Source organism: Aptenodytes patagonicus, chromosome 2, assembly GCF_965638725.1.
Source record: "Aptenodytes patagonicus chromosome 2, bAptPat1.pri.cur, whole genome shotgun sequence".
Lineage (NCBI taxonomy): Eukaryota > Metazoa > Chordata > Aves > Sphenisciformes > Spheniscidae > Aptenodytes > Aptenodytes patagonicus.
The window spans coordinates 48,756,400-48,783,569 of NC_134950.1; the positions used below are offsets into that span (position 1 = coordinate 48,756,400).

General features: G+C 44.7%; 1 protein-coding gene across 1 annotated transcript in view; it reads left to right on the forward strand.

The window, feature by feature from the left end:
• KLHL14 (kelch like family member 14) overlaps positions 1-27,170 on the forward strand; it is a 69,973-nt gene that overhangs the window by 829 nt on the left and 41,974 nt on the right. The window contains exons 2-3 of the mRNA XM_076329773.1: positions 369-1,351; positions 18,458-18,579. Coding sequence (XP_076185888.1) covers positions 414-1,351; positions 18,458-18,579 — 1,060 coding nt within the window. The 5' untranslated portion in view covers positions 369-413. The remainder of the gene's footprint in view (positions 1-368; positions 1,352-18,457; positions 18,580-27,170) is intronic.

Here is a 27,170-nt window from a genome sequence, read left to right on the forward strand (position 1 = left end):
CTCAGCTTTGAAAACGTCCCCAGCTTCCTCGCTCCTCCCCTGGAGAGCAGCCGGGTTTGCACCGAGGAGGGAGGAGAAAGGGGTGGTGTGTGTGTGGGTGTTTGGGGAGGGGAGGAGGGGGGGGAGGCCAAAAAAATAAATCTCCAGCCCTCCCAAGTTGCGGCCCCTCCGAGCGAGCCCGTCCGTGCCCGGGGGGGGGGGGGGGGGCGGCTCGGCGGGCAGAGGGGAGCCCGTTCCCCGGCTGCTCCCCCCGGCACCCGTGCGCAGACGGCCGGGATGCGCCCTCCGGGCCTCTAAAGCTCTGTGTTTATTGTTGTGTCGTCCCGTGTGTCCCCCCACCCCGCTCTCCTCCCCACCCCTCTGCCCAGGTTGGAGGAGGGTTTAAAAGGCAGGTGTGTCGGAGGCCGCTCGCCATGTCCAGATCCGGGGACAGGACCTCCACCTTCGACCCCAGCCACAGCGACAACCTGCTGCACGGTCTCAACCTGCTGTGGAGGAAGCAGCTCTTCTGCGACGTGACCCTGACGGCCCAGGGCCAGCAGTTCCACTGCCACAAGGCCGTGCTGGCCTCCTGCTCCCAGTACTTCCGATCCCTCTTCTCCAGCGGCGGCGGGAGCGGCGGACACCCCCACGCCCTGGGACTGGGGCCCGGCGCCCAGGACGGGCTGGGGGGCCCGCCGAAGGAACCGCCGCCGCCGCAGCCGCAGGAGGAGCCCGGGACCCCGTCCTCCTCCCCGGAGGACAAGCTGCTGGCCAGCCCGCGGGCCATCAACAACCTGGTGCTGCAGGGCTGCTCCTCCATCGGGCTGCGGCTGGTGCTGGAGTACCTGTACACGGCCAACGTGACCCTCTCGCTGGACACGGTGGAGGAGGTGCTGTCGGTCAGCAAGATCCTGCACATCCCGCAGGTCACCAAGCTGTGCGTGCAGTTCCTCAACGACCAGATCTCGGTGCAGAACTACAAGCAGGTGTGCAAGATCGCCGCCCTGCACGGCCTGGAGGAGACCAAGAAGCTGGCCAACAAGTACCTGGTGGAGGACGTGCTGCTGCTCAACTTCGAGGAGATGCGCGCCCTGCTCGACTCGCTACCCCCCCCCGTCGAGTCGGAGCTGGCGCTCTTCCAGATGTCCGTGCTCTGGCTGGAGCACGACCGGGAGACCCGCATGCAGTACGCCCCAGACCTGATGAAGCGCCTCCGCTTCGCCCTCATCCCGGCGCCGGAGCTGGTGGAGCGGGTCCAGTCGGTGGATTTCATGCGCACCGACCCCGTCTGCCAGAAGCTGCTGCTGGACGCCATGAACTACCACCTGATGCCCTTCAGGCAGCACTGCCGGCAGAGCCTGGCCAGCAGGTGAGGGGGGCGGCGGGGAGGGGGGGGCCTTCCCTCACAGACGCCCCCTCGGCGGCTTCTGGCCGCGGGAGGTTGCGGGAGCGGGGAGGGCCCGCAGGGCGCGGGGCCAAGGCGGCGGCGGGCAGAGACCCCGCGGGGGCCGGGCCGGGCGCTCTCCGGCGGGGCAGGGGGCGGCGCGGCGGCTGCGGCCGGGCCGGGCGGCGGGAGCCCGCCCGCGGCGGTGGCGGCTGAAGGGCGGCGGCGGGGCCAAGCTGCCCGCCCCCAGCACCGCCAAAGTTTTCGTCCCCTCCCCTCGGCCCGGCGGGGCCGCTGCGGCCGGGGGCGGGGGGTAGCGGCTGGCGCCCCGCAGCGCCCCTCCGGCCGCCCGCCTCCGGCGCGGGGGGGGGGGGCTGCTGCGCGGTGAGCCGGCCGGGGCAGGGGCGCGGAGGCGGCCCCGCCGGCTGCCTCGCCGCCAGCGCGGCGCTAGGCGTCGGGGGCCGGACCCCCGGCAGGGCAGCGGCGGGGGCGGAGGCCGCGTCCGAGGGCGGGGGGGCTCCTCGGAGTCGGACGGCGGTGCGGTCGGCCGCGGGTGCCTCCCGCGGCGTGGGTCCCTCGGCTGCCCGCGCGGGAAGACCGTGCCCGGCCCGCTCCCCGGCCTCCCGGCGTGCTGGCGGCGGTCGCAGCTCTCTCAGCCGTCGTGCCTCGTCCGTGGGGCAAACGTGTGACTGTGGGGCTTCGCCGTGCGTGCGGGGGGCCCGTGCTTTGGGAACCTGTTGTAATTATTTCTTATAGGCCGTATTTATTTATATTTTTCCCCCAATGCTATTCCTTAACAAGGAGTTGCATCTTCAGGGCGTTTTAAGCTGTACTATCCAAGTCCTAAATCTAATTAATTATTTTCATAAATAACTGCATTATTTGTGCACACCCTGGTATTGCTGATGTTTGGGTGATGTCCATATTGTGTGTGGAAACTTGTGACTTCATAGTCCTTACATCTATGACATGTCAGTTATTTTCATTTAATAAGGTAATGAATCATGATGTCAAAGATTGACAATATGAGGTTGGTGTTAGGAACTGAAAGCACAGCATGTAGTTTAATGAGCAGTAAATATACCCGAAATGAAGGGGATATTTATTTTTCTCCTTTTAAAATACGTTTATACTTCATTTCATTCAAAAATGGAAAGAGAATACCATATTCCAAGTACAGTGGCATGGCAGCGCAGAAATCAAAGCACACTTTGTATTATTCAGCTTTTTAACTAGTAGGTGGATATTACTAATGACTTAACAGCAGCAAGAAAAACTAGTACATTATTATATATTTCAGATAATACGCACTGTTAGCATTAATGCAGAGGATTCTTTACATCTTCATGTAATAGGTACCCCGATGATTTAACTTTGAAAATGCTGTGGCTTCTTTTATTATCTCTGGCTAGCTCGCTCTGTTAGTGTTTTGTCGTGCTTATCACCTTGCTGTCTAACCGATTCTCACTCTGAAATCCTACAGTAAAAAACGAATACCAGCATTTTGCAGTGTAAAGTATTTTTGAGATGCCACTGTTGTAGCTGCTGCGTACCCTTCGCATTTCAATATTCAAAACTGTTGACTTTCAAAAATGCAAACCCCACCACCTCCTTCTCAGTCGAGATTCTGCACGCCGCCGGGGGCATGCCGGGGCTCGTGTCCTGGTGGATTGCTGAGATACCAGCCGGCTTGGTTCAGTGAAGATACCTTCCAGCTTCACTGGTCCATGTCATTTGAAGGATATGTAGTGGTGTTCTGACCACTGAATGCTTACAAGTGTCATGGATGCTGCAAGAATCTGATACCCCTGGTGCTGGGAGCTGGCTTTCCCTGTAAGCGGGAGCATACACAAAAGGATCGCACTTTAAGTAGACCTAGATTAGATTCTAAGTTGTGCTTACTTAATGGCTTATGGGCGACTCCAAATACCACAAATACCACGTTTTTTATTTGTAATAGGTCTGCACGTCTGTGCAGAGGGTGGTATTTCAGAGACCCTTAACCGTAGTGGGTGAAAACGTACCGTCACCTTCTCAACTTTAATGTGCGTTTAATGACAGCATCGTAACTGGCTTCTCTTGATTGGGTTCTTCGGTGGCGGTGAAATCAGAGCACAACCATTTAGATTTCTCTTATTTACAAGCTGGCACTAGAACTTACTCAAAATGTTAAAATGTTGGAGATGTTGAAATGCTCTGTGATACAGAATGCAATTATTATATTTTCATTTTTGGTTTTGGGTGATATTCCTGGGAATTCATAAATGTCACGAAGGCCCATCTTTGAATCTTAATCACTTTAAGATTTCATCAGGCTGCCTAAGTGTACAAATGCCGCCTTAAACATGAATGAAGAAACAAAAGAAACATACCCAAGACTATAGAGATTTCCAGACTTGTTCCTGTTACTCATAGTTTCTCTAAAGCTGCAGTGACAGGCTGACATTCATTCAGTAAAATTTTATTTTAAGGGAGAAAATCTGTAAAGAGTTTCTTAAGTTACTAATCTGCAGAAGGAAATCTTAAAAGTAACTAACAGTTAAGTGCGTGTGCAAGTAGATAAAAATTGTTACAGAGAAAAGGACTTTAAAACTTCGATTACCTTTTCTGTGAGCGATGGTGGCCTTGGTAATTTGGAATTTAAAGTTTAATGCAAGGTCATTCACGAAAGATTCACATGTCTTTAGAAAGAGATTAACTGTTCCTCTTGTGCAGTATAATATATACTGCACAGTGCAGTATGGGTTGGTGAGAAATACAGGCGGCACAGTGCAGTAGCCACCTGCTTACTGGGTGTTGAAGAAATTAGGAGAATCGCACTCAGAATTAGAACTTGCCAATAACTTTTCTGCATTTTGAAAGAGAACTTTTTTTTTGTAACACGCTACTTAAAAATGTGTACACATACGTACATACATATCCATACGCGCACTGCCACTCTGGAGTACTTTGGAAATGGGTCTACTTGTATTTCTTAAACAAAACGAGTGTAATGGGAAGCTCGAAATACTGTGATTCTCCTCTGAAATGTTACAGTAAAAATAGCACTGGTTGTTTCTTTAAGCTTGTTCTTTATGTGGTAAATCACACGTGCTCGCTTTTCTGACAAACACAAGTTTTTGCTGTTGTCGGGGCTGGAGGAAAATGATTTTGGATCCTAAGACCCAGTCTGCGCACTACGAGCAGAGTTATTTATAAAGTTTGTGCTACAAATGCAGATACTGCAGCGCAAGTGATGCTGGGGCTAGTAGGTACCCGGGATGTCTTTTGTGCTGCAGTGAAAAACGCTGTTTACCTGCAGGGAGAGCAAATTTTTTTTTTTTCATGAAATTTCCTGAGGGAAGGTAACACTTGAACGCCCTCATGCATTTTTGTAAAATTATTTTTTGAAGTACAGCAACTAAACGATCATCGTTTAAAAAGTTGAGGAATGACGTTCCTGACTTGTGAACCTTGCCGTGCACTCTGAGGTTTAGGACTTTACCATGGGGGGTGGGTGTTTTGGCTCTGATCTGGCATTTAATCAGGTGCTCAACTCTAAGTAAGTTAGTAATTCTGTTGACTTTGATCTCCCTTTTTCAGGTTAATGCTGGAGCTTTCTGGCCGATGTGATCCTCACCTACAGTAGGGCCTCAGCACACAAACCACTGCTAAAGCCTCCTGAGGCACAGTCAGTTTTGACATCAGTAGGAAAAACCCCAGTTGATTTCAGCATGGAGCGGGTTGGGCCCATTATGGTGACCCTGAACGTTAGGCTTAAATGATGTTTGTCTGTCCCTAAGAGACACAGATAAGTCTGTGCTGTGTCATGTTTTCTGTAGTTCTGGAAAGAAAATGCATTTAGACAGAGGAATGTTCGTCTTCCAGTTTGTTTGACTCTCGGGACTTCACTAAGAATACTGAGTTAGTTAAAATGTCTCTGTGCTTTATTGTGTAATATAATAATTTTATACAATACATGGTATGTGTTTTCAATTTTAAAAAGTTCTGGGTTAGAGTATTACCGTATGGCTGGAAAGAATTTCACTTTTAAAGATGAGTGAGCTAGTGAGAATTATTATTGCTTCCATGTTTACTTGCAACAATGAAAATGGTTAAAAACACATCACTGCTATGAAATGCCTAGCTTTTAACTTTAATTTTGCTTGTGCTAATGCGCAGTATAGCTGTAGACAGAGAATGGAGCACTACAGAAAAATATTTGAATAATGGAGCTTATTATTAAATGTTTTACCTAAATATTGTTGCCTTTTTATAGAACATTGCCATGATTTCATGGTTTCGCTCGCCTGTAACTATTTACAATGACTTCTGTTCCAGACAGACGTGAGAAGATAGGCTGGGTGGGAAGAGGCAGTTACAGCCTGGGAGTTGTTTGTCGGCTGCAGGACGCATGCAGCTCCTCTCGACATCAGTGGTTTGGGCCGGTCAGCTCCTCCCAGGATTTGCAGGCAGAGCAGCAGTTAGACGTCTGTACAGCTGCATCAGGTACCTGAAGGCAGAGGGGAGTGAGGAGAGTAAAGCTGGGAGAGAGGGGGAAATGCAGAAAAAGAAGGGAATTAAGATACTCCAGGGGAGAAACAGGACATAAGTAGCGGAAGCAAGGAAATACAAATGAGGGAAAAGGGGAGAGAAGAACAGTTTTGAGGGGAGAAAAGTGGAAGAATAGGATACCAGACAGGAAAGGAGACAAGCAAAACAAATAAAACCCCAGCAGATAAAAAGAAGAGAGGGAATGAAACAAAAGGGGAAAAAAACTAATTCTTGGCAGAAACAGCATCTGTTGTCAATAACAGCTGAGTATTTCAGTTTCTGGAAAAGCTGTTTCAGATGTGGGGGAGGAAAAATGGACGGGGATCAACCAAGTGACCTGAGGTGGGAAAAGTTGTAGGCAGGAAATATGGAATTAAAGAGTAAAAGAGAAAGGAGGGAGATAAAAAGACAGAGATAAGAAGGCTAAGCCTGACCATGCTGTTTTCTGGATTCAGTGAAGTCCCAGCACGTACAGACCCAGCTGTTTTTCCATACTTTTGTTCCCTGGACTACTAGACCTTGGGGAGATTAGAAGTGCAAATTCTGGTCCTGCTGAAGCTAATTGTAGAGCTTTTTATTTTTCTTTAATTTCAGCGGGGAGAGGGGATCATCCAGACTGTTTGGTGTTAGGTGATATTAGTGAAAGTGACAGCAAATTAAACAGTGACAGGTGATGAAGATGATATGACCAGTTTTCACTCAGTAGGAAGGTGGTAACTGTTGATGAAGAAGGAAAATGTAAAGTGATGAACAGGGTGAGACACTAGCATTTATGTGGAAGACATATATACCCAGTCTGTTTTACTTTCTACAGAGGAGATTAAAAATTTGAAGAAACTGGTTACGTGCCTTGGCAATTAAATAATTTCCTTCTTGAATACACTATTTGTCTACAAATTTTAGAGACTGTAGTTCAATTTGACTTCTTTTTCTGCTAAGATTTTTGTAGGATCTCAGTAGGGCATGTTTGGTGGTTATAAAAAAATTGACTTGTTTTTTTCACTGAAATAGATTGTTCCCTGTTCTAGTAACAGCCACCTGCCTGTCCCTTTGTGATCCTGACACCAATATTCAGATTTTTCACTAATATTCGTACTCATGGTTAATTGCAAGTGAGAAATATTTCAGACCCCAAATTAACATCTGGATAAAAAACATACCTTAAAATGTATGTGAATTATTAACATTTGCATTACGGTGTGGATGAAGTGAATGTGAGGCTCCGGTTTATTTTAGTGGGCTTTGGATCAGGTCCTATGTGCCTGTATTAATATCAGGAAATTGTACCTGTGCCAGGACTCTCTCAGCTGAGCTGCAGAAGGGAGACTGACACATTAGAGGCTGCGGCGAAGTGAACCACAAACCTGTAGTCGGTTTAATCCTAGTTAGTCTCACCTACTTGCCTTACTTGCCTTATGCGCATCCGTTTGCCTTTGGAGACAGGCTAGTGCTGAAGTGTAAGTGGGGAGGTGTTGAGTATCCAAGAGGGAGGGAGGCCTGGAGCTCACGTTACAGTCAAAGGCAGCACCGTTGTCCTAAAAGGACTGCTGTGGGGTCAGGACAGTCCTTGGGAGCCTAATTAAAGACCTGTATGGCCTGGCTGGTAAAATCCGTGAGAGCTGCGGTGGCATAGGTGATAGCCCGTTTCTTGGCCCAGTTATAGTACTTGTTGAGAGAAACATAATTTATGAAGAGCATTTAATGGCCTTTCTTATGGGCAACCGTCTTTCCAACAGCTGTAGATGAAGAAGGGGTGCCAAGTACCATGTGCGGGTACTCCCCTTCCCCTGCCAGCCAGTGTCCTGTCAGAGGTACTAGTTGGGATGTTCTCCTTTGTGAACTGCCAGCCCTTCCTGATTTATGTCCTTAGGTGACACATAGTCCCAATACCTCCAGCTCCTTCCCCACCTCCTGCCCTCTCTTGCTCCAGAACTTCAGTTTCTCAAAATCCCTTACTTCAAAGCCTTTTGAACATCCAAACTACTCTTTTTCCCTTGCCAGTCTGCCTCATAGGCTCCTCCTTGCTCTCAGGCCACTCTGCAAGATAGGGCTCTTCCCCAGATCCAACCTACCTGAGCTTCACTTCTGCCTGTCCCTTCTCTTGAATCCTCTGCTACTGTGGCCCCTGGCCCCTCAGTGCTCCTTCCACCAGGCTCCCTACCTCACACACACCAATGCCGACTGCTTCAGACCTCTCAGCGTGGATCTCCAGAGGCTGCTGCAGCTGGTTGGGCTGTGCTGCTCCTCGGCTTTCCGTCACCCTGCCCCTTTTAGCACTTGAAGCAGGTTCAGGTATCTGCATCTCCAAACTCTTTTTGCAAGAGGGGAAACCTTTCACTGGATTTCAAGCCACCTTGTTCTAGAGGGAAAATTAAGTTAAAAAAATAGTCTTACTAAGCCACTCAAACTGAGGGCAAAGTGCCTGCGAAAATGGAAACTTCCTCCTCAAATGCTGTATTTCAGCAAAAATGCCCCTTTCCAGCACCTGCAACAGTCTGTGCAGCTCATTTACAAATCTTCTGGGTCCCTAAAAGAATGGAGCTGTCTCCCATGAGGTCCTGTGCTGTTCTTGCCCATGCTTTGGCAACACAATCCAGGACTGTCCTGTCAGGGAGAACGTAGGTCACAGGTGGTGCAGAGCCTCCTAGATAAGGAAGTTCCCTCTCAAACAAAAGTCCTCCTGGTATGATTTATACTTCGGGTGTACCTTTTACAAATGGAGTGCTCTAGGATCATGGTGAGCATCACACACACCTGTCTTGGCTGCCTATGTGTCCTATCTGAGGCTTTTCTGTTCACTCTTTGCCTGGTGTGCATCCCTTTCATGTGGAAAGAGGAGGTAGAAAGAAGAGAGTCTTTGAAGGCACGTTGTGGCTTGGGGTCACTATAGTTTTTTCCTTATAGCAGATTAATACAGAGGTTCTGAGTCTGTAACTGCTGAGCAGTAAATGGAACAGAGCTGCGAAGGTGTAACTGTTTGGATTTGTACTTGAAGAGAAAGTACAGCGAGCTTTGGGGGCAAGGAGAGCGAGGAGAGCAAATGTAGAACACAAAATCAACAGAAAACAGTTTGCTAGGAAAAAAGCTTTGGTTCTGTTAAACTCACGTTATGGAAAAAATCCTCATAATCTGTAAAAACACCATTTTATCTTTTCAAACAACTCCTGTGTTTTAATAATCAGAGCAGTTTTCTAAATCGGAGCAAAGTTTGTCATTATCCTTTGCAAAGTACGGCCTGAAAAAGATTGAGCAGGGAAGTTAAGGAATCCTGAATGAAAGTTTTGAGCTGGACTCTACCGCTCTGTAAACATCTCTGTTGTTGATTTTGTTGAAACAGGTCCTGTCTGGTATTACAGGTTTACCAAAGGACCATCTAAAGAAATTAAAAGATATGGGAAGTTGAAATCCATTAGTAGATACTTCCTGGCGTCATTTTTCATATTTGCTGCCTGAAATTTTCTTTAAAGACCGTCATGCCTAGTACTTAGTAGTCAACACTTCTTGCTGTATTTTTGGAAAGCAGACAATAAACTTTGAGCAAATATTATCAGCTGCCAAGTTCAATGGAAACAGGCAGTTTGCACTGAAGCTGGAAGTAAATAGAAGTTGATGCCACAGTTGATTCTTCCCATCTTCCCTGACTGCCACCTCCTTTCAGAAAAAAAAAAGCAGTGGAAAAGGTAACCAGTGATTGCTTGGGTGAGACAGCAGCAAGTTGTTTCTTCTCCTCCTCAGCTTCCTAAGGAAAAGGAGACTCAGCTGGGGAGCACACAGCCTCTGATGCAGAGACCTCCTGTCGTCATGGACATCCGATATAGAATCAAATAAAAAAAGGACCTTCTTGACTTTGCACAGTTTGAAAATCAAAAGGAAGAGTTGATTGAAGTTTCCTAGGGGGAAAATGTGAATTTGAGCACCCTGAAACATTCTATAAACATTTCCATTTTACCACCTCTGTCTAAAACAAATGAAAAAAAAAGGAGGTGGAGAAGGGAAAGCAAATTGCAAAAGTATCTAGCTTTGGCATTTTCTTTAGCTTTATTTTTAAAAATCTTCCAGCTAAAAAAATACACTAACTCTTCAAGATTTACTTAGACACCATTCTAAACTAATAACGGCAGTGGGACATGGATTCATAAAGAAAAATCGGGTATTCAGAGCTCCAAACAGGTTCTAAGTTATTTTAACATAGGGGATGGAAAACTGTCTGGCAGCTGTAGAAATAAAAGAAACTTTGCAACAGTTAAGTGTGGCCTGTCAGACAAAAGATTCATTTACCCTTAGACTTCTGCTTTTAAGATAGAGACAAAAAGGAAAGATTGTTGTTGGAGCAAACAGTGACTCTCCTTTTTTTGTATGCGTTTATTTAAAAGAAAAATCATGGGACAAAAATAAAAAAAAATTGTAGTAGATTCAGAGGACAAAAACAACAATCAGTGTCTGCAGCAAATCATTCCCAACTTAGTATTTATGATCCTAAACTTCAGTCTGTCAGTGGTCAGCAACATGTATTAAATGAGCAGGAGAGCGGGTGTCTCTTGGGCATCACCAAACCTCTTCAGTGAACATTACAGTGAGCTCTGCTGCAATGAAAACTTGTACTCGGGGCCTGCTGCTAAGCATGCCCACACTGAGAATGAAAAGGTGAAACCCAAAATCTTCATGACACTAAAATGAATGATGAGACTGGTTTTCAGGTACAGCATTAATAGAAAGTTCTTTCCCATTCTTTCAAGTGTGCCTTGGGCAATAGGTGTGCCTTAGAAGAGTCAGAAAAATCCATTCATAAAGCAACGTTCATACATTCAGCATATTTTTGAATGTATTTTGAACCTAAGAACTAAATAATTTCTTGGTCATAATTTGCTAGAGACCTCAGTATGCTTTAGGTTTTGACAAAATCAAGATACTCTTTTAGGTCTATACTTTGCCCATAGGGAAAACGATATTCCTGCTGGGTCAGAGTTCCAGCAGAAGTCCGATCTGCAGGACTTGGTCTGGTGGCTGTGAGAGCTCAGGTCCATCCCCTGGCAGTGCTATAGGGTTAGGAAGAGATGCTGGATGCCTATTCACCTGTAGGTTGTGATGTCCATTAATTCATTTTGCGTGATAACAAAACCTTACAAAATTTCTCCGTCCAAAATAAATTTTACATTGTATCTTATGGCTTTCATCAAGTTCATAGTTAAACTCCTGGATAATGATATTTTCTGCCTATTAAACATGTGTTGGTAATTATGGCTATCTTTGCAGTCAACTGTGGAAGCTGAAGTCCATTGAAATAAGCAGTTTTCATATGACACTTTTGTTGCACTGAAATGCCGATCCAGGAGCAGGGAAGGTAATTGTCAAAAGATCTCATCACATGTTCTGTGATGGCAAAACAGTTTCTTCAGTTACGGGCAAATGGATGCCGACAGTATCAGTTCAGATTTGCAGACTACAACTGGATTCAACATTATGTTTTTGTTGGACACAGCGCTCCTTCAGATGCCTTTTTAGAAGAAAAAGGTTTCTAAGGACCGTCCTGGTTTCCGAAGATTAAATTAAGTCTTTAGTGTTAACAAACAAAAGGTCTGCAACTGAAATGCTGATTGGGATCTGCTTGGCGGAGTACCATGGGATAAAGCCCTGGAGGGAAGAGGGCCGCAAGAAAGCTGGGTAATATTCAAGGATCACCTCCTCCAAGCTCAGGAGCGATGCATCCCAACAAAGAGGAAGTCAGGCAAAAACACCAGGAGGCCTGCATGGATGAACAAAGAGCTCCTGGACAAACTCAGACACAAAAAGGAAGCCTACAGAGGGTGGAAGCAAGGACAGGTAGCCTGGGAGGAATACAGAGGAATTGTCTGAGCAGCCAGGGATCAGGTTAGGAAAGCTAAAGCCCTGATAGAATTAAATCTGGCCAGGGACGTCAAGGGCAACAAGAAAAGCTTCTATAGGTATGTCAGGGATAAAAGGAAGACTAGGGACAATGTGGGCCCTTGCTGGAATGAAACGGGAGACCTGGTTACCCGGGACATGGAGAAGGCTGAGGTACTGAATGACTTTTTTGCCTCAGTCTTCACCGGCAAGTGCTCAAGCCACACTGCCCAAGCCACAGAAAGCAAAGGCGGGGACTCGGAGAATGAAGAGCCACCCACTGTGGGAGAAGATCAGGTTTGAGACCATCTAAGGCACCTGAAGGTGCACAAGTCCATGGGACCCGATGAGATCTATCCGTGGGTCCTGAGGGAACTGATGGATGAAGTTGCTAAGCCACTATCCATCGTATTTGAGAAGTCGTGGCAGTCCGGTGAAGTTTCTGCTGACTGGAAAAGGGGAAACATAACCACCACTTTTAAAAAGGGAAAAAAGGAAGACCCGGGGAACTCCAGGCCAGTCAGTCTCACCTCTGTGCCTGGGAAGATCATGGAACAGATCCTCCTGGAAGCTGTGCTAAGGCACATGGAGGACAGGGAGGTGATTCAAGACCGCCAGCATGGCTTCACCAAGGGCAAGTCCTGCCTGACTAACCTAGTGGCCTTCTATGATGGAGTGACTACATCAGTGGACAAGGGAAGAGCTACGGATGTTGTCTGTCTGGACCTCTGTAAGGCCTTTGACGCGGTCCCCCCCAACATCCTTCTCTGTAAATTGGAGAGATATAGATTTGATGGGTGGACTGTCCGGTGGGTGAGGAATTGGATGGTCGCATCCAGAGGGTAGTGGTCAACGGTTCAATGTCCAGATGGAGATCAGTGACGAGTGGTGTCTCCCAGGGGTTCGTCTTGGGACCGGTACTGTTTAATACCTTCATCAATGACATAGACAGTGGGATCGAGTGCACCCTCAGCAAGTTTGCAGATGACACCAAGCTGAGTGGTGCGGTCGACACGCCAGAGGGACGGGATGCCATCCAGAGGGACCTGGACAAGCTTGAGAAGTGGGCCTGTGTGAACCTCATGAGGTTCAACAAGGCCAAGTGCAAGGTCCTGCACCTGGGTCGGGGCAACCCCCAGTATCAATACAGGCTGGGGGATGAAGGGATTGAGAGCAGCCTTGCTGAGAAGGACTTGGGGGTACTGGTGGATGAAAAGCTGGACATGAGCCAGCAATGTGCGCTCGCAGCCCAGAAGGCCAATCGTATCCTGGGCTGCATCAAAAGAAGTGTGGCCAGTGGGTCAAGGGGGGTGATTCTGCCCCTCTACCCTGCTCTGGTGAGACCCCACCTGGAGTACTGCGTCCAGCTCTGGAGCCCTCAGCATAAGAAAGACATGGACCTGTTGGAGCGGGTCCAGAGGAGGGCCACGAAAATGATCAGAGAGCTGGAACACCTCTCTTATGAAGAAAGGCTGAGAGAGTTGGGGTTGTTCAGCCTGGAGAAGAGAAGGCTTCGGGAAGACCTTACTGCAGCCCATCAGTACTTAAAGGGGGCTTATAAGAAAGATGGGGCCAGACTTTTCAGCAGGGCCTGTTTCGATAGGACAAGGGGTAATGGTTTTAAACTAAAGGGGGGCAGATTTAGACTAGATATAAGGAAGACATTTTTTACGCTGAGTGTGGTGAAACACTGGCAGAGGTTGCCCAGAGAGGTGGTGGACGCCCCATCCCTGGAAACATTCAAGGTCAGGTTGGACGGGGCTCTGAGCAACCTGATCTAGTTGAAGATGTCCCTGCCCACGGCAGGGGGGTTGGACTAGATGACCTTTAGAGGTCCCTTTCCAACTCAAACTATTCTATTATTCTATGATTTATCTCTTTGTCTGTTACCTTGAGGTTGGTATCTAAACCTCACTGCAATGTTTTGTTTCTGCTGCAGGTTAATACAGCCACTTTTTCTGAGATTCTTGCTACTTTTTTTTTTGACAGTATCACTGTGTGTTGGCCTCCAGTTTCTCAAATCCTTTGATTTGTGGATGTAAGTAAAATTCACCACTCATTCACCTGCTCTTGCTGGATCTGGGCTGGTCTTCTGGCTGTTTTTGTTTGTGCCTGAGTTCAGTGAGCAAATACCTGAAGTTCAATTTGGCTCTGCTGTGTTTAAGGTCAGCACTCAAGGAGGAGCGAGGCATCCCATGTCTGTGAGGTTCCTGGTCTGAAGAGCCACCTGCCTCGCTCCATACTCAAAGCCATGGTGATAGCCTATATTAAAAGAGAATGAATGATCCAGGTTTTTGGTTTTATTATAGCCCTGAGTTAAGTGGAAAGCATAGTTGGATTGTCTTTTTTTGTTTGTTTGTTTTTTCATGGAATACCATGATCACCTGTATGTCTAAGATGCAGTTTTCTTTCTGATGTGTAATGCTACACTAAATGCATTAAGAACCACAGGATTGCCACTTCATCGTTGTATTCTTTCCATTTCTTTGCATTCGGTAATGCAGAGACGGGAGTCTTACTGCATTGTTTAAAAACTGGAAGAGTCTGGAGCAAACCTGTTGTTGTTGGGGCTTGTTTTCTTGCCAGCCTTGGTAGAATGAACTTCTACTAACTGCCCAGATAAGGAAAACCCATCAGTGCAAGATTGATGGATATGCTAATAAAGAAAAACAATGTACAAGAAGAGTATTTGCCATTCATGCGTTTTCCATTAACATGAGGCTATCAAGGTTCCAAAAGAGCTTTGGGTGGGAGTGCTTGTCAGGAGTATTGAGGTCTGTCTTTTCTACTGATTCCTTCTGAGTTGGTAAACTCTCTTGGGCTCAGCATTTTGCCCTGTGTATTCACGGTTAGTTTAGACTATGGACTAGTGACCTGAGTTTTAGAGCTGATGCACGTCTGCTTCTACCTTTGAAGTTAGTAGGGTTTAGGTATGTTGATGGGTGTTCAACATCTCTGAAAACGAAGCCACTTATATGAGTTCTCAAATTCCTAGGTTGGTGTGCCTGAAGGAAACGATACAAGTTTGAAAATGTTGACTTTAAAATATACTTTAGTTTCCAGTCTTGTAAGTAGACAAAATAAATTTCATACCACATGGGGTACCCAGGAACTTAATTAGGGTGAATTAAGTGTTTTAAAATCTTTGCAGAACAGAAACTGCTAAGTGTGTGCAGAATAATAGCAACATGTGTATGTTTATCAATGAGAACTAGAGTTTTGGATTCTAGGTGTAAGAAATGCTTTTGGGATAAGATATGGATAAGTTTATCTCAGCTTTTTGCCATGACATCAGCCTGCCTGGTCACGGTTAACATTATTTTAGCCTTCCCTGACCAGGACCCACTACTGTTAATTGAACACAAGTGATCATAATAGCCTTGCTAGGGACACTGTGAACCATAGTACGTAACTGAATAGTATACTACACTGTGAAATAAGGACTATGAAAAGAGAGTGTTTCAGATATAATGCAGAGTGTTTCACATGGTAATCTTGAGTTATCCAAATAGCAAACACGCAATAATGCAAGAAAGGGAGAAACTTTATCTTGCTAAGGTATTACACATATTTTTAAATCCAGCCTTCATTGTAGTATTTCACTGAATTACGTTTTTATTAATATTTGGAAAAGTCTTCTGCATATAAGCAGTGATCATTTCCATGTCTTTCATATTTTAGAATGTATTTTAAGATTTTAACAGTACTGCTCAGTGCAATATGAAACACAAATACAATGTAATAAAGAAGATTTTTTTTTTCAAAATGTAAAATGTAGCGATTCACACAAAAACTTAAAAAGCAGAATTGGCTCCAAGAAAACACATCAGTTTAAAACATGCATATCTTTAGTCACTGTATTATCTTTACTTGGTTCACTGGAAGAGCTCTCAATATAGATAAATTAGATACTTGGAGTAAAAGAACCCATCTCTTCTTTGCCATGTGAGAGTACCCTGTGCTTTTGGTAGAGACTGTGCTGGCTATTAAGTTCTTATTAAACTTTTATTAAAGGCTTCTGTTCATGCTACTTCCCATTTTAAACATGTAAAAATACTAAATATTTTTTAAACATTCCCATATAGCAGTGTTGCTCCTTCTCAAGAAGCAGTAGCTTCTCAGATTGTTTAGCTGAAAAAGTAATGTTAAGGATAGTTGCAGCTGCCAAAGTCTGGAAACTCAGAGTTACATCTGACATTTCATTCTTCACCTTAACTATTGAGCCTTGGCCATTCATTGGTTTTTCACAGTGCTTTGGAGTTAGAAGGGAGTTTTACAGATGAAGGATGAAAATCAAAATAAACTCCTTTATCAAGTAAACCTTGCAAGGGCATTCTGAATTTTGCAATACACAGGGAGTTGATTGTGATATAACATACAACACAAGAGGGTTGGAATAAACAATTTATTCTCTATCGTTAGGGATGGCCATGCATAACTGACTTATGGCTCTGGTTTGCTCTGCCACTTGTTACGTGTGCAGTCATCCCTAAGTCATACCAAAAATAGCTTATCGTACTCCTGTGTTGCATAGTTTTTATCAAATGTTCTCTCATTAAAAACTTCACCGGGGACATTGAATGTTTCAAGATGCTGGCGATGCTTATGAAAGCTTTCCCCAGAGCTTGGTCTCGCTGAGTGGATTTGGTGCCGACAGTGATCATGAGACGCTTCCTGATATCCTCCACAGATACAGTCTGGTGGGCAGGTAACAGTCATCATTTGACAGTACATAGCAGGTTCAGTGCAGAGGTCAAAGGCTGGCTTGTCAGAAAGACTGAAGTACCGCAGGGGCTCCCCCCAAGTCAGGAGCGAAGCAGGGGGCTAGGACAGCGTGGGAGAATATTGCAGTGTCACTGCCCCTGCGCTGTAACTCCTGCCCCTGCAGGGAGGGTTTCATTCCCTCCGCTGTCAATTCAGGACCTTCCCTGAGCCCTAAATCCATTTAAAAACAAACAAGGCCACCTGCCAGATAATTCCCTGGCCATCCTTGTGATAGATGTATCTGCAGTCTGTAGTTGTCTTTTGGGTAGCCATTTGAAAGGTTTTATTCCTAAGCATCGTGTGGGTCGAGCCTTCAGCTGCGTGCCCCCTTCCTGAAGGAGGTTCCTTCTAGGTAGTGCGTGTCTACAGCACAACGTAGTTCATTTTGCCCAATCTTACGAAGAGAGGATGCAGTCCTGGTACAAATGTAAATTGGTGGGTCCCCAGCACGGTCTAGGTAGTAGTTGGAGCTAAGCCACTGGTGTGCCTCGGTGGTAAAGCCCCTGCTGCCAGAGTGCACTGCTGAGATTGGAGCTCCTGGGCAGCTTTGACCCCACGGAGTGCAGTCGTGGTGGTGGGCTTTGGTTCTTGGCATTCGGTACCTTTCTTGGTCAGGAGTCTTTGCTGCAGACTGACACACAGATTGCTACAGTGATGTTGTCGTGCTTGGAAACATGTTGGTGTTTGGCAAGGGTGCTTTCCATCCAATGCATGGTACCCCTGCATATTCGTTTGTATCGATGCATTTTTTCCGGGCTACGTCACCTTCCTACTTCACGGGAACATTTCGAGCGTAGACCTTTATTTCAGTGTTATCACACCCAAGCTTAGTATAACTGATGAAAGTTCAATTATATGCGAAGTGACTATTAAAGCATCAGGGCTCATCTGGGGGTCTGGGCCTCCCCTCCCCTTTTCACTTACAATTGTGCTAAATCCCTTAATGCTGCAAAGAAATCGTACGTTCATCAGGTGGAGCGTTGGAGGCCAGGGTGCAGATAACTGCTTTTACTGCATATGAGACATTGCAGTCCTGTTCTTAAGAACTGCCAGGCAGATTGGGAATCACGGTCACGGTTAATAGCAGCGAATTGCCAGCTCTTGATGGGTGGGTAGTCACTCCTTTCAGTGGTTGCCCCCTGGGGGAGAAGGTAGAAAAACAGAGGGAGGGAATTAGAGTGACTTTGCACAGTTGAGCAGGTTCATGCCGCTGGATCAGTGGCAAGCATTGGCAGGGCTCCACTCTGGGGAGGCTCACAACAACATCACAGTCTCATTTTTACCAATTGGTGTTGCTATAGCCAGTGGTGCACAGGGGGAGAGCGAAGAGAAGGGGGGGAGCCGGGGGGGAGAGTAGAAGCAAGAGTCTGGACTAAATTAAACAAACAAAAGTGCTTGTAAGTAGCATTTAACCCATAACCATTAGCCCAGTGCTGCTAATTGTACTAAACTATATATCTGAAGTTCAGTGTGTGATTAAAGAGTTGGCTCACAAACTCTCTGCATAACCTTAATTTTTTCAAGGTTCTTTGAGTGTAGAATGGCTTATAATAATGATTTTGACTAATACGATTTTTGACATGCAACTTTAATGCTTAACCTTAGTACAACTCCAGAGCATTTCATGTGTATTCAGCTGTAAAGAGTGATGATTTAAAGGGATAATATAAGAAAAAGGTCGTTCTAGAATGAACCTCTAACAAATTGCATAAAGGAAGCTTATTATTCCATGAGTAGAGAGATATGCAGCTTTTCTGATCATTTTTCTGCTTGGTTCAAAAAATTGTTGAGACATGATTGGGGAAAGAAACACAAAAAATGAAATAGAAAACTGCAAGCAGTGAACATTCTTTTGATGGTTATGATTTTGTTGCCACTAAAAATACTCCTCAGTAATGCGGTTGTTCATCTTTCCTCTTGTTTTGGGTGAAGAATTCGTTCCAATAAGAAAATGCTGTTATTGGTTGGAGGATTGCCTCCCGGACCTGACCGGCTACCCAGCAATTTGGTTCAGTATTATGATGATGAAAAGAAGACGTGGAAAATACTGACAAGTAAGTGGTTCATTTTTGTACAGTTGTCTTGATGAATTTAAAAACATGGTTAATCAAATTAGACACTTTATTGATTTGTTTCTCTTCAGAGATTTGTTTATGTATCACAAGGGGCTTCACAATGGAGCAATAAATTGAGGTTGCAGAAGATGCTAATTTTATAATAGGATAGGCCTAAATTAACATTGGCTTAAAATCATTCCAGTAAGTTTTTTAAGTAAACTTGTAAGTCTTTCATGCTGCAACATGAATACATGCATATTTATGTACATATGAATAAAATCTGGTTTAGGGAAAAAAAACAGGCAATATTTGAGACTGTTTTCTCAGAGTCAGATCCCTGGTAAGCCATAGCACTAGAGCACACCTTTGATTCTCTTTTGCATTTTCATTTCCTTCTTCCAGCTTTATCTGTTGTCCACAATCATTAAAGAAAGGTTTCCTCTGTACTGCTCTGCGTCCATTGCTGACAGAAGCATTGGTGGAATATATCAGCTACAATAAACAGTGCACGGAGGCTCCTATCACAAAATTCTTTCCCACCTTCTTTTAAAGGTTGATTGTGTTTTAGAGTAAGTATTTTGCCTCGAGCATCGAGATTTCGAACTTATTGTTATGTTGGTTGCGATTCCCAGTCTGACTTGGTCATGGAATCAAATCATAGCTTCTTGAGTGCAGCAGGCTGTGTGTGCATTAGTCCCCTTGTGGCTAAACTGGCTGCATTGGTCAATAAAACTAAATTTTAACTGTCAAAATTGCCCAAAGCAGTATAGATAAAATAATAAATGAGCAATTTTGATCCATAAATCAAAGCCATACTTCTAAAACTGGACAACTGGTAAAACCTGGATTTCCTAATAGACCTGCTTTTTTTCCCCAGTAAAATACATTTTACAGAATTCTGTTCTTCATCCCTTATCCATAGCACTTTAATGGGATACATCCACATTAATATTATATGCACAGGTTAGGATGAAAAAGAATTCAGAAGACTGCTATGATGCAGGACTTGAAATGATGCCTTTGCAAATTGCTTTCTCCCATGGAAAATTTAGGAGCCTTTCTCAAAGTGCTGCAATGTAAAGACTGCTTAGGTATAGATGCCCTGGACTAATAGTTGAGGGTATTGTGTAGGAATGGCAATTACAAAAGGTCGTATGAACTGTACATTAGAAAAGTCTACAGCGTCTGTACTAGGGAACATACTATGCTTCACATTTTTCAGAAAAATGAGATAAGATACTCACCTCTGTACACTACTTCTAAGAAAATTCTGAAGATGGTAAGTCAGTGAAAAATCAATGATATTACATAAAGCAGAAGTGTTCAGGTTTTTTGAATTTGTTGTGTCTAATCCAGTGGCTCACCAGGACAGGCAGGAGAAATGGATCTCTTGCTTCAAGATCTGAACTCTCCACTGAATTAAAAAACTTTATTCTGAATCTTACCTATCTGTAGATGTGTCAGATTTTATAAGAATGAAATTTATTCAGTTCTTGGTTACTTACGTTGTGATGCTGTCTCCAAGACTGTGGGATACTGGACCCAGAGGCATGATACCTCTGATATGATACCAATTTTCATGAGAGGCAGGTCCTGCTTGACCAACCTGATCTCCTTCTATGACCAGGTGACCCGCCTAGTGGATGAGGGAAAGGCTGTGGATGTGGTCTACCTGGACTTCAGTAAGGCCTTTGACACCGTCTCCCACAGCATTCTCCTCAAGAAGCTGGCGGCTCACGGCTTAGACAGGTGTACTCTGCACTGGGTCAAAAACTGGCTGGACGGCCGGGCCCAGAGAGTTGTGGTGAATGGAGTTACATCCAGTTGGCGGCCGGTCACGAGCGGTGTTCCCCAGGGCTCAGTACTGGGGCCGGTCTTGTTCAATATCTTTATCAATGATCTGGACGAGGGGATCGAGTGCACCCTCAGTAAGTTTGCAGGCGACACCAAGTTGGGCGGGAGTGTTGATCTGCTCAAGGGTAGGAAGGCTCTGCAGAGGGACCTGGACAGGCTGGATCGATGGGCCCAGGCCAATTGTATGAGGTTCAACAAGGCCAAGTGCCGGGTCCTGCACTTGGGCCACAACAACCCCATGCAGCGCTACAGGCTTGGGGAAGAGTGGCTGGAAAGCTGCCTGTCGGAAAAGGACGTGGGGGTGTTGGTCGACAGCCGGCTGAACATGAGCCGGCAGTGTGCCCAGGTGGCCAAGAAGGCCAATGGCATCCTGGCCTGTATCAGAAATAGTGTGGCCAGCAGGAGTAGGGGAGTGATCGTGCCCCTGTACTCGGCCCTGGTGAGGCCGCACCTCGAACACTGTGTTCAGTTTTGGGCCCCTCACTACAAGAAGGACGTTGAGGTGCTGGAGCGTGTCCAGAGAAGGGCAACGAGGCTGGTGAGGGGTCTGGAGAACAAGTCTGATGAGGAGCGGCTGAGGGAACTGGGGTTGTTTAGCCTGGAGAAAAGGAGGCTGAGGGGAGACCCCATTGCTCTCTACAACTACCTGAAAGGAGGTTGTAGCGAGGTGGGTGTCGGTCTCTTCTCCCAAGTAACAAGCGATAGGACGAGAGGAAATGGCCTCAAGTTGCGGCAGGGGAGGTTTAGATTGGACATGAGGAAAAATGTCTTTACTGAAAGAGTGGTTAAACATTGGAAGAGGCTGCCCAGGGAAGTGGTTGAGTCCCCATCCCTGGAGGTATTTAAAAGACGAGTAGATGAGGCGCTTAGGGACATGGTTTAGTGGGTGGTGGTGTTGGGTCGACGGTTGGACTCGATGATCTTAGAGGTCTTTTCCAACCTCAATGATTCTATGATTCTATGATTCTACCTAAATGCTCTGGTTAAAAATCCATCCATCGCTAGCATTTGAATAACAACACCATCTATGGTGGTGTTGAGAGGTGTTTCTGAATAATTTTATGTAATTTTATGAAAAAAATGTAGTCTTTTCTGTGTTACCTCTAACAAATAGTAACAAATAGTAAACAAAAATTCTCTTTCCATTCTGGTTAATGCACGTAACTTTCTGTGCTGTGATTAAAAGATAATGCATCTGTTACGGTCCTAGCTAGCTCATGTTCAAGCACTTGGTGCTCAGCACTGGAAGTCCTGAAGGTCCCAGGATCTGTCTCAGTGTCGGCTGAGACAGTGGCTGTCAAATACCCAGCCCTCTCACGACATGAGTAATCCTCTTCTTACAAAAACTGCTAGAAAAGGATGCCTTCTTGGCCTGGACTACTGTTCGAGTATATCTTTTCACACTGAAAAAGACTAAATGTTAACAAGCATGATTTCTTAGAGGATATTATTGCTACTCACCAAATGGTAGCAATAATTATTTTTAAAAAGAAGTTGAAATAAGAGTTTCAAGTATCCCCTGCTTTATTTTCTAACTTAATATAAGAGAGGATGGGAAGCGGAGACAAATTGGAGCAGAACTTTTGTCCTGTCCTTTCCATAAAACATTGAAGGACTATACAGCATAGGAGTGCAGAGACTTGAAGAACTGTGACTGAGCAGTTTTAGGGAAGACCACAAACTAATCACATTACAACGTGGTGATAGTTCAGTGCAGTCATGGTGTTGTATCAACGTACTATGACATTTACGGTATGTGGGAATTTAAGGACATTGTTTTATCTTTATTTTTCCATGTACTTTTTGCACTTTAGGAAGAAGTACATTTATTTCCTTCCTTTACCCTTTTACCTCTCTCCCAGTCCACAGTTTTGGAAAATAATTGGTCTGTTTATTCTTATCAGAGATGTACAATCAGCGGCGAAGGAGGAGATTTTTTTTTCTGTTTCTTTTTCACTTGTTTGGACGGTGCTGTCAGTCCTGAGGTTGCAGTTCGCCTCCAACTCATCAGTGCAAATGAGGAGTTTGCTCTCTAGTGAACAGGGACAAAGCAAAAGCCATGTCCTGCTCATAAGGTTCTGTGATGGGAAGAATCTTAGTCCTTGTTGTCTGGTATTTTAGGGTGTTCTATCTTACTGTCGCCTTAGGTGTATTTGATTTCTTCCTGTACTAGCAAACGTTTACAAAGTCTTTTCTTTAACCTTCTGCCCTCCAGTAGACTCCCCCACGCACCAACAAAAAGCCAGGCTTTAGAGGCTTACTGATGCAATGTAAATGTGTGCAGAAATTCCCCTTTCCCTCCTCCAAACCCATCTTACATTACTCGTTTTCTGCTCTCTGTGCCAGTGGCATTTGGGGGTAGGGAAGGTGGGAAAGAAGCTTGCAAACACTTAGTCCTGGGTGCAGTGGCAGGGCCATTGAGGAGGAGGTGGATGAGAGGAGACCGAATCTCCTCTTGTCACCCTCCACTGAGAGGAGCCCTGGAAGTTACTCAGCAGGGCCTGCAAACCTGTTTGAGAGGGAGCTGTTTGCCTGTTGCCTTTTTCCTTCTCAGCGTGGAGAGTGACTGTTGCAACCACTTGGTTGCTTAGGGCTCTGCGTCCTGCCTTGTGCGATGCGTAAGGAACAGGAGGAGATCAACCATCAGAAGCTACTGACTCCATGTAAGCTGTGGCGCTGCAGTTGGAGCTATGAAGACAGTTGCAGGTGGAACAGCGCAAGCTATCGAGTATGACAGCTCAGCAGAGTAGCAATCTCATTTTGTTCCCATGACAAGACTACATCTATTGGCAGGGGATACTGCCCACCTCTCTCTGCCTGGCTAGCCAGAGCACCAAATGCATCGGTACTAATGGGAGTAATTCTAAAGGTATCAGGAAAACAACTTGCCTTGTTCATAGATCCAGAAGAGGAGGGGAAGCATGCACCCACTTCCAATTTTTTAATGTCATCATCTATAGGCAAGAATGCTATGGCTCAAGGGATTGGTAGATTTTTCACAGTCTAGTATTACTGTGTGTTTTTCCTGTCTGGTATTTCTCAGAGAGTTATTTTTTCTATGTTGGCAACAAAGAATAGAGACAGGATAAAGAAGAAAAAGGAGAAAGTAAGTGGCATTTTACAAACATTTTTTGCCACCTAATTTTACTTGATGTGGGCACAGCCCTAATCTGAGATTCATAATGTGCACATTGCTGTTTAATTTGAAACACTACTTATTGCACAGTTGTGCCTGAGCAAAGTGGAGGCTTTTGTAGACTATGGCAAAGCACAGTGAACAGATCTTCACTGCGTGGTTTCTTTTCAGGCTTGCCTAGACATGCACAAACACCAGTGCATTTAACTGGGTGCTACCTATGTCACATGGCAGCAACAGGCTACCACTGCCAGTGACACAAACTGAACGGCTGATGGGTGTTCGACAGTCCTCAGTAACAGCAAAAGTTCTGCTCTGTTAATGGGATTTCATTGTGCCATGATATTTCACAGTCCTCATAACTGCTTACTGGACGTGGGGCAGTGGGGGGGGTCTGTGTGTCACCACCTCATGCCTCACTGCTCAGAACCAGCCACTGCTGCTTTGGGTTTAATTACCAGCTACGGTCCTGCCAGGAGTCCTTGTTTAATCCTAGAACTCCTTTGGTTGGTTGTTATAACTGCAACATTTAAGATTAATTAAACTTTAAGGAAGTGAAACAATGTTTTGTTTGTTAGAATTATTCTGTAATAATTGCAAGTTTCAAAATCCAGAGCCTATAAAGATTTTTTGTGTTCAGAATTGCATAGCTCTCCCAAAAACCCTACTGCTAAGGCAATGATGTATTACTTTCACTTTCATTATATGTTTTTAATCAGAGCGTGACTTCACACTAGTCAAAGCGATGCTTTATGCATGGTCTCCTTTGTTTTTTGCTAAAATCTTTTGACATGATTAATTTTACTTTAATGCTTTTGTCTCATCGTAATGGTAAGGATGATGGGTATAAAGCAGGGCAAAAAATACATGGTTTTCTGTCATAATGCCTCTAAGCATTTAAAAAATATATTAAATGAAAGAAAAAAATATCACAAGAGACTGATCCAACTGGAATTAAATTTCTTGCTACGTGAACAGAGAATGCAAGAAATAAATAAAAATGATGCAGTCATTGTTTTAGTTTTATTTTTTTTTTTATTTTTTCCATAGCAATGTATCCATCTGTCTGATTAGAAGCGATGAGTAGGAGAGAAATTGTGTCTTACAGATTTCTAGGTATACAGTGAATCCTCCTTTCAATGCAAAATTCCTTTTTCTCTAAAGCACAAAAGGGTAAAATATTGGAAATATTACTGAACTCTTACATGGCACGTTCCATCCATGTGAAGCTGCAGCTGCAGCAGATCTTTCTTTTATATCGGTACTTTGTTTTTCAGTAAGATGCTAATTGTAACATTCCTTAACCTCCCTAGCTAACCACATAATCTGCGTAAACCGCGGAGAGGATTCAATGAACATCAAAACAGTGGCAAATACATGTATGGGCAATAATGCATTTATGCTTAGGTATTGCACTAGGTTTGGATTTAAATCCAGTGTCACTGTCCAATGAAAAGTATAATACAGGCGATATATTTGGATAGGAAAGACAGGGAAATGTCCAGAAGGTCACCAGACCGGAGAGTTTAGTCAGGATGACCAGTGTCCCATTTCTGGTTACTTCTTTTCCTAGTTATCCCTTAGTCTTACTTTAGTTATCTTGACCTTCCTGCCCTTTGCTAGGTATATTTATGTCTATGCGTTTGGTCCATGTGGAAGGACAAACAATGAATCAGGCCCTTTGTTTTCCTTCTCCATCTCTCTCCTTCATGCCAGCAGCAATCACACAATATCAAGGAGTTGTCAATTACTTGTCTTCCTCTGACTCGCTGATCATGACAAGCAGCCGGTAACCTTTTCATCCTCGATGCTCTGATAAAGACGGTCCACCTTCTCCTTCCTTCCCCAGGTTGGCTGTGCTTTCATTTTCACGAGGCAATCTCCACTGCAGGTAGTCCAGTCTGAATACAACATCTTTTTATTTCTGTCATTTTGACTTTTTAAATTTCCCTTGAATATGTTCTGTGACAGTATGGCCTTCTGTACAGCAGCCTTCCATCTTCAGTAACAACACTTGTGAGTGTCAGCCAGCACTTAGGCATACTGGTGGTTCTAGAAACCCTTTCAGCATCATTATTTATCCATTTTACCCATAGGGGAGTCAAGTAAAAGGAAGGTAGAATGGTTTGCTTCATATCATAGTCAGCATCAGAGAACCTGGGTCATTCCACTCCCCAGCCTACATCGTTTCTGCTGGAATAGGTTGCATTTCTTTCTCTTCTGTTTTCTTTGGCAATTCCGTGACACTCAGTTGTATCAGCCTTTCCTATACGGAATGATACTTTGTCCTTCCTGGGCAAATTAATAACAGAAGTCCTGTTCCTCTGTTTTTCTGAAATAGCTTTGGAGTCACTAAGAGTTTCTTGGTCCTTCATGTGTTGGAGTGCTTAATCCAGTTTTCTCTTTCCCAAGTTGGATACTTACAAGACAGACAGTATGATTTATGTGCTCACATCAGAGGTTCTTGGGAGAAATTTTCAAAGGCATAAATGTCAGTTTAAGTACCACTAGATGCCTAGCACGTATTGTGCCTTTGGAAATGTTATGCCTTTTAAGTAAATAAATTCATCCACTGTAGAGCTTTTACTTTTTAGAAGAATTATAGAGTGTTAGAAGCAAAGGTTTCCTCCTTCAGTTTACCCCCAATTCATTGGTAACTGAATAAAAGAGGTGGTGTTCGCAAAAAGTGAGGCGAGTCAGATGGAGAGGTTAAATATCTTGTCATATGCCAGTTAAAATGTCTTCCCCCTTTTTTGGTCACTTGTGAGAATAGTGCACACTTACGTTAATCAAAAATGTGTCTTGATGAACACTTCTTGGCAGCCCTGATAAATTTCATCTCTTTTACTCCATTTATCCAGCAGCCAGGGATGCTGCAGGTACTGCTTCAGTGCTGTGTTGAGGATGGTTTCAGCACTGCACTGAAAAGCTTGAGCAAGCATTAGCATATTGCTAAGGCAGAAGTCTTGATATTATCCACTAGACAGGTTTAATAAATGTGGTAGATGTATGTAGAAGTTGTACAAGTACATGTACACGTATGCACAGGCTCATATGTATCCTCCTTCTTAAATAAACACACTGATTGCATTAAAAGCTAATTTTAAACATAAATTCCATCCATATTTTCCATTCTTATATTTAGCCCCTTTTAAAAGGTTCAAAACCAGGAAAATACAGTCACAAAAGAAGAGAGATTCATACACAGAAAAGTTGACTGATCAGTACGACTGTCCAACTTTAAGCCTGGATTTAGGAGGTTTATTCAATGTGGTCAGACACGTTGCCAATAAGCCACATGCTTTACACATACAGGGAAGTGGGAATATAGAAGTGAGAAACAGAAGTACAGTGAAGAGTATTTCTTACATGTGACATACTAGAGGTTAGCCACAACTCCCATTCTGAGGATGATGCATGGGAATTCAACCATGCAAGTGCCATTAATGTTGCATGCCTGCGTATCTACGAGCAAGACAGAGCTCTAAGTATGAGTGAAAATGTAGCATGTTCTCACAATGAATGCTGTATTTGTGCCTTAAATACTGTTTTCTTCTGCACTACCATTTGAGATAACTTTCAAGAAATGTCAGCTCTC